Genomic DNA, 8,200 nt, shown 5'->3' on the forward strand with positions numbered 1-8,200 from the left:
TCGGACGACGCTAACGTCCCTTCAACAGTTTGGACTGTTCTTATCTTTTCACCAACTCTTCGAATTTCAAAAACATTCAAAAAGATTTAAAGATTCAAAAATAAGAGGGAATATACCCTTACCTTGGAAAGCGAGAAACCATAAGACGAGTGCGGGTACAGTGTCAAGGCGAAACCCTTCACATACTTAGCACTTGCAAGGAATCAAAGCTAACAAGATACCTTGGGAAACAAGAAACCGTAAGACAAGTGCGGGTACAGTGTCAAGGCGAAACCCTTCACATACTTAGCACTTGCAGGGAATTGAAGCCAAGAAGGATCTTATGGACCATGCTTGCGGAAAGGGAAATAGCACCTCCGCATAGCGGGAACGTTGAGAACTAGCTTGTTTGAAACTTCAAGGCGGAATTGGTAGTTTAACATAACTGATCACTATGTCCAAAACTACCAAAACCTCGTGAAGAATCTATGCAAGTGAAACGCAACGCTCCCGACGTGCGAAGGGGTTAAACACCTACCCGCATCATAACCAAAGATCAAGCAGAAAAGTCGGGAATTTCTGCGAGTGACATTAGGAAAACCGCGGGAAGAATCCCCACGGAAAACCTTAAAACTAAAAACCCTTTTCAAAACCCTTTGCTTAAGTCCAAAAGTTCACCTCATTAACAATTCATGAGAAGAACATTGGACTGAGGGGACTTGAAGAGGTAGGTCCCAGCAGAGCCCAGTTGGACCCGCAAGACTCACCTTGAAGAGGGACGTCTGCGCAAAGACCAACTGGTTCCGCAGGACCCACCAGGCTCAGAGAGATGAAGACCTTACGCGCAGTACGCCAGCTGTTCCCGCAGGAAAAGCCTCCCAATGGTGAAGTACCCCGCCTGTTCCCGCAGCTGCGGATACAAGCCATCAGGGAAGGCTACCCGCACTAATAGCAAGGCTACACGCACAAGGCACTAACTCTCAATAATTCAGTAATGTCACCTGAAGAAGGAATGAGCAAGGCGGGAATACTCCCGCCCAAATGAGCCAGTCCGTACGCTTCTGGAAGATCTTTTGTACTATACCTGCCAAGGTATGGACAAAATAGACAAGATCTGACCAAAGCAGCCCATGAACCAATCACAGGGTGACAGCTCACTGACAACAGTACGAGGAGGAGCACGCTCTAGTACAAAATGTCACTATCAGCCGCTGCCTACTCACCAACCCTTGTTGTGGCACGTACATAGCCTGCAGTTGGTGGAAAAGGAATAGTACACAGCCGGCCATGTCACTATCAGCCGCTGCCTACCCACCAACCACCAGCATGGCACGTGCGTAGCCCACAGTTGGTAGAAAAGGAATAGTATACAGCTGGGTGTACCTGCTTGGAAACCTACCTTCGGCTATAAATACTCCAACACCTTGGAACGGTAGGATCATCTCATACTATCACATATCTGCTCTAGCTATTTCTCTTAATATACACTTATATTCAGATCAATCTAGTCTGATTCTCACGCCGGAGGGTGGTCACAAGGAGGAACCCCCCTTCTCAGTGACGAGCTCACGGTGTCTGTTTTGCAGGTCATCAGAAGAACAATCATCTTTGCCGGACCTAATCTTCGTGGGAAACATCTACTTAACCCCCAGATTATCCGTAATCTGCCGGGGTCACTTAGTGTTTCTTCAGTATGCTTTTGCGCTTCGGATTGGGGCCCCGTTGCCTTGGTTTGTCAAGATGGATGTAATTTAAGAATGTATTATACACACGTAAAAACACACACACACACACACATATATATATAACATATTCCTGGGGCCTCCACTGAATGTATATGTGATACTTGACTGCCCGAACTTCTGACCCCTGTGAAAAAAAATCCTGGATCCGTCACTGTTGATAATATATAGTTTAACAAAATAAAATAATTATTACTGTTATTCACGTATAATCATACTTAATTTAAGCAGTTTTAACATACATTTTTTTATATTTGAATAATTTTTAAAGAGAAAGTTCACAATTTTTAAAGAGAAAGTTCACGAACATGTTAATTAGAGATTAAACGTAATATATTTTTATACGAAAACAACTATGCAACTTAAAACCAAAAAATATCTATAATTTTTATTATATAAAACAGATTAATATTAATAAATTGACACGCACGACACAGCAAAATATATTGACATTTAATGTTGATTAAGAGTTTGATTAGCATGAAAATATTAGCAGTAAAGAATTAGCTCGCGAGGCATGGGAAATATTAATATCTAATTAAAATAACATAATGCACATTAAATAATACATAATATTACTCGGTTTATTAATTTCTTGACAAACGTAGATCGAAACCCCAACCCCTTAATTCCACACACTTCAGCCCACGTAGAAAACACATCACCATGAGGAGGTATTATGATTGGTGGTCGTTTTTATAATAATATATATTGTTATGGAGATTATTAATTTATTATTAATTACACAATTTTAAAAGGTTGGTTTTGATCTTGCTACTTGCAACCTTATTCTAAACAATTAATCATTGCTTCCTTTTGCCAATTTATTGAAGATAAAAATAAATTAAATTATATTGGCATGTTGCAAGTGAACCCCACTAACCTTTTTGATATGTGTGTTGCATGTTGAATTTAGACACTTCCTATATATAGGGGTGTTTTGTCAAAGTTTTCATCAAACACTTTCTTTTCACATTTTTCTCTCTCTCATTCCATCTCTCTCTAGCTCTAAAGCTTCTTTCAACACAAAGCTTCTTACTTCAAACTTGAATTCAAGAAAACTTTAATATATATAGAACTCATGGCAATTGAGATTGTGCAACCAAGTGTTGGACTATCAAAGATAGCAGTCTCACAAACCCATGGTGAAAACTCTCCATATTTTTCTGGATGGAAGGCTTATGATGAAAACCCTTATCATGAAATAGATAATCCTTCTGGAGTCATTCAAATGGGACTAGCTGAAAATCAAGTAAGCAATGACACAACTTATTAAGGTATTCAAACTTTCAAGACCTTAATATTTTTACATGTTACTGATTTTTGTGATCACTTTTTATAGGTGTCCTTTGATTTACTTGAAGAATATTTGGAAACAAATCTTGAATCAGCAAACTGGGGCCAAAAAGTTTCTGGCTTTAGAGAGAATGCTTTGTTTCAAGATTATCATGGCCTTCAATCCTTTAGAAAGGTACCACCTTTTAAAAAAAATGTGAAACCCCATAATTATATTTGTTGCAAAAGTGATAAAAAAAAGCCTAACTTGTTTAATTATTAATTATTATTTGTTATATATAGGCAATGGCAAGTTTCATGGAACAAGTAAGAGGAGGTAAAGCTAAATTCAACCCTGATAGAGTTGTCTTGACAGCTGGTGCAACAGCAGCTAATGAGCTTTTAACTTTCATTTTGGCTGATCCTGGTGATGCTTTGATGGTCCCAACACCATATTATCCAGGGTAGGTAGCAGCCACCAATTATTGGATACAAAACATTTGTCAGAAGTTTTAAAAATTTACAGTCTTTATTGACATTTTTACCATCAAATAATGCAGATTTGACAGAGATTTAAGGTGGAGAACTGGTGTACAAATTGTACCAATTCATTGTGACAGCTCAAATGGCTTTCAAATCACACCAGAAGCCTTAGAAGCAGCATATGATCATGCAACATCAATGAACATAAAAGTAAAAGGAGTGCTCATCACGAACCCGTCGAACCCATTGGGCGCAACCGTTCAGCGCAAGGTTCTCGAAGAGCTTCTAGAATTCGTGACACGAAAAAATATTCACCTAGTATCCGATGAAATCTACTCGGGTTCGGCTTTTTGTGCAGATGAATTCGTTAGCATTGCGGAAGTGCTTGAGTCAAGAAACTATAAAGACGCGGAAAGATGTCACATTGTTTATAGCTTGTCGAAAGATCTTGGTCTCCCAGGGTTTCGAATTGGGACCGTTTATTCGTACAATGATCAAGTTGTGACAACCGCTAGGAGAATGTCTAGTTTCACATTAATCTCTTCACAAACACAGTTTTTGTTGGCATCTATGTTGTCAGACACGGATTTCACACAAAAATACATTAAGATCAACCGCGAAAGATTGAAGAAACGATACGAAATGATTATAAATGGACTCCAAAAGGCGGGTATCGAATGTTTAAAAGGGAATGCTGGTCTTTTCTGTTGGATGAACTTGAGTCCATATTTGGAGGAACCTACAATCAAGAGTGAATTAGCGATTTGGAACACGATTATGCACGAAGTTAGGCTAAACATATCGCCTGGATCGTCTTGCCATTGTTCCGAGCCAGGGTGGTTTCGGGTTTGTTTTGCGAATATGAGTGAAGCAAGATATGCAAGTTTAGTGAGTGCTATGATTATTAATATTATCAAGTTCTCTATCTTTTTGGCAATAATTTTTTAGATGGGAAGCACTAATTATCAAGATTAGGGTTTTTGCCATCAATAATTTGTGGATCATACCGGGGATTTAAGTATGTTTTTGCTCTAATTTTCTTTGGGATTAATTTCATAATTAATCTCCAAAGATTTTGAGTTTATAGACCCCTTTGTATGAGTTCAACTATGTAGATCGAATGTACGTGTTTGTAACATTATTATTACAATATATCAAAATTATATTATTTTATCCTTGTGAAAGCATCATAATGTTTGCAGTTGCTGGTCTAAAGAGTCTCTGTCATACCCAACCAATCAATGCTACGAGTTTTATGAATACAAATATAATATGTGTTATTTTAATAATAAATATGACTGAAGAGGTAGGTCCCAGCAGAGCCCAGTTGGACCCGCAAGACTCACCTCAGAGGGAAGCCTGCGTAGTTGAACCCGCAAGACTCACCTTCAACAGGGACGTCTGCGCAAAGGCTAAACTCGCAGAACTCACCTTGAAGAGGGACGTCTGCGCAGAAACCAACTGGATCCGCAGGACCCACCATGCTCAGAGACGTGACGTCCTTACGCGCAGTACGCAAGCTGTTCCCGCAGGAAAAGCCTCCCAATGGTGAAGTACCCCGCCTGTTCCCGCAGCTGCGGACACAAGCCATCAGGGAAGGCTACCCGCGCAGCAAGGCTACACGCACAAGGCACTTAACTCTTAAATAATTCAGTAATGTCACCTGAAGAAGGAGTGAGCAAGCCGGGAACACTCCCGCACAAAGCCGGGGACACTCCCGCACAAATGAGCCAGTCCGTACGATACTAGAGGATCTTTTGTACTGTACCTGACGAGGTATGGACAAAAGATCTGACCAAGGATACGACAGCTCACTGACAACAGTATGACGAGCAGCACGCTCTTGTACTGTATGTCACTATTAGCCGCTGCCTACTCACCAACCTGTCGGAGGACGTGCATGGCCTGCAGTTGGTGGAACAGGAATAGTACACAGCCGGCCTGGTCACTATCAGCCGCTGCCTATCCACCAACCACCAGCATGGCATGTGCGTAGCCCACAGTTGGCAGAACAGGAACACTATTCAGCCGGCTGTACCTGCTTGGAAACATACCTTCGGCTATAAATACTCCAACACCTTGGAATGGTATCATCTTATCTCATATCTCATATCTTGATATATTACCTGATATCTGCTCTAGTCATTCTCTTAATATACACTTATATTCAAGAGCAATCTAGTCTAATTCTCACGCCGGAGGGTGGTCACAAGGAGTTACCAGTGACGAGCTCACGGTGTCTGTTTTGCAGGTTATCAGAAGAACCATCTTTTTCGGACCTAATCCTCGTGGGAAACATCTATTTAACCCCCAGATTATCCGTAATCTGCCCGGGGTCGATTAGTGTTTCTTCATTGGCGCCATCCGTGCATAAAAGCTAGAACTTAAGTCTTTTTCAGTTTTCTCAAAAATTCTGGAAAGATGGTTAAAGTTACTCCGGTCCCAAAACCAACGAGTGACCAAGAAACCCCGGTAACCACAACCCTAGCTACTGGGGGGAATACCGGCGACTACACAGTTTTTACGAACACTACCCCGGTTACCCGAGCTGGGGCAAGTGCAGTAAATAATCTTTCACTGGGATTCACCGATACCCAGTCAGAGAGACAACGAACGAGGCTCCCCCGCCAAACACTCGATGAAGTTAAAGCGTGGGCGGAAGCACGTCAAAAAGAATTCCAAGCTGCTTTCATCCAGGGCGCGAAAGACCCAGAGCTAAGTCTGGGCACTATTAGCGAAGATCTTGTTCGCGCTGCTTTCATCCAGGGCGCGAAAGACCCAGAGCTCATCCGCACCTTAACGGGTAAAGATGGCATGCCGTCCACATGGGATGCCATCATGACAGCAGCTAAACGCTTTGCGGAAACGGAGAAGCAACTGGGTAGAGACCTCCCACAGAGCACAAACCTCTACACCCAGAAAACAAGAGAAGACAACGTCCTTACCGCCCGACTAAACAAAAAGCGGAATCTAGGCATTTGGCAGTCAAGGGTAAACTTTGACACCTCATCCGGCTTGCAACATCGGTTAGGCGGAAGGGATAACGTACAGTCGAACCAGAACTCCAGATGGACGCCACTCACCAAAAGCGTCACCGAGATATTCGCCACTGAGAAGCTCCCATGGCCAAAGGCTCCAATAATCCGAGAGCGTCACAACGCTGATCAGAGCAAATTCTGTGATTTCCACAGGACAAGAGGCCACAACACCGAGGAATGCGTAGACTTGAAGGACATCGTCGAAGCATTTCAGAGATGGGACGCTCACGCACCTCGTGGCGTAATGAACGCTGAGCAGGCTAATGCATGTAGAACCCCAGTTGGGGAAAACACGAATAAAACTGCAGCTTCAATGTCGGAGACTACATACTGCGTAAACAACGAGATTCCGAACCAAGTGCATATCGGCTCGAAAGGCTCGATGACACTCCCAAGAACATGGAAGGGAGCTCAATTACACAGTCTGCATGTAGATCGATTCCAAACTTGTAAAAGAAAAGTCCCAGAGCCACTTCTAATGGAAATGATTCTCCTTATCACATTGACGCTGATGGTCTTACATTTATACTTATGAACTTTCTACACTGATATGCCGGTCTTCACCGCATACATAAGTGGGGAAGTAAGTCGTTGCGTGTGGAAGGCGGCAAAACCCGCATAAACACAAAAAACGGCAAACCTTCACGCAGGTCAGTTATAGGTAAAGTTTGGTCATCCCACTAAATGAAAGTGACGGTCTTACCCGCACAAATCATGATAGAGGAAACCGAACTAACCTATTGACAACCGCGCGTCGAACGGTTAATTTATTCAAAACGCTGATGCCGGTTTTCACCGCATGTGTAAAGAAATCGTTGCGTGTGGACAGCGGCAAAACCCGCGTAAACACAATAAACGGAAAACCTTCACGCAGGTCAGTTATAGGTAAAGTTTGGTGATCCCACTAAATGAAAGTGCCGGTCCTAACCGCACAAATCATGATAGAGGAAACCGAACTAACCTAATGACAACTGCGCGTCGAACGGTTAACTTATTCTAAACACTTAGAAAATTTCTAACGAAAAGATGAGGAAAACCTCCACGCAGGTGAGATATAGGTAAAGTTTAGCCATCCTACTAAGTGCAAGTGACGGTCTTACCCGCACAATCACAAAGGAGGAAGCAAAACTTCAACCTATTATCTACCACGTTCAAATGTTAACTTATTCTAAACACTTAGAAAATTTCTAAGGAGAAGATGAGGAAAACCTCCACGCAGTTAAGATATAGGTAAAGTTTAGCCATCCAAGTTCACGTGAAGGTCTTACCCGCACAATCACAAAGGAGGAAGCAAAACTTCAACCTATTATCTACCACGTTCAAAGGTTAACTTATTCAGAACACTTGGAAAGTTGCTAATTTAAACTAAAGTATGCATGAGCAAGTCATATAACGTTTATAAAGCAAGTCATCCACTGAAAGTAGCGGTCCTACCCGCACAAAGATTTGTATTCCATAATAATCAAGTATTACAAGAATGGCCGGGTAACTACCCGCCTACAAGAATATAAATCTATACAATGTAAACCTATCCTAACAGTGGGAAGGGATCTAAAGGTTCAAGCTTCAGGACCACTCCCTCCAAACCCACTTGTACCCGCACCATCAGTTGGCTGTGGCGGTTCAAGGAAGGTCTTAAGAATGGTTAGCCCATCATCAGCAGCAACAACTTCGTTCACCTTC

General features: G+C 42.1%; 1 protein-coding gene across 1 annotated transcript; it reads left to right on the forward strand.

The window, feature by feature from the left end:
• Window positions 1-2,527: 2,527 nt before the first annotated feature.
• Window positions 2,528-4,427, forward strand: LOC143630226 (1-aminocyclopropane-1-carboxylate synthase 7-like). Its single transcript, XM_077099293.1, has 4 exons — window positions 2,528-2,973; window positions 3,064-3,192; window positions 3,300-3,460; window positions 3,557-4,427. The coding sequence occupies exons 1-4, from the start codon at window positions 2,803-2,805 to the stop codon at window positions 4,425-4,427; spliced, it is 1,332 nt and encodes a 443-aa protein (XP_076955408.1). The 5' UTR covers window positions 2,528-2,802.
• Window positions 4,428-8,200: the final 3,773 nt, after the last annotated feature.

Source organism: Bidens hawaiensis, unplaced genomic scaffold (assembly GCF_021521415.1).
Source record: "Bidens hawaiensis isolate Kalapana, Puna unplaced genomic scaffold, B.hawaiensis_p1.1 tig00005588_1, whole genome shotgun sequence".
NCBI classification, from domain to species: Eukaryota; Viridiplantae; Streptophyta; class Magnoliopsida; order Asterales; family Asteraceae; genus Bidens; species Bidens hawaiensis.

Coding starts and splice junctions, on each gene's coding strand:
- LOC143630226 (XM_077099293.1), top strand. CDS start 2,803: ATGGCAATTGAGATTGTGCAACCAAGTGTTGGACTATCAAAGATAGCA. Junction 2,974..3,063: donor TGGGACTAGCTGAAAATCAA/GTAAGCAATGAC, acceptor CACTTTTTATAG/GTGTCCTTTGATTTACTTGA. Junction 3,193..3,299: donor GCCTTCAATCCTTTAGAAAG/GTACCACCTTTT, acceptor TGTTATATATAG/GCAATGGCAAGTTTCATGGA.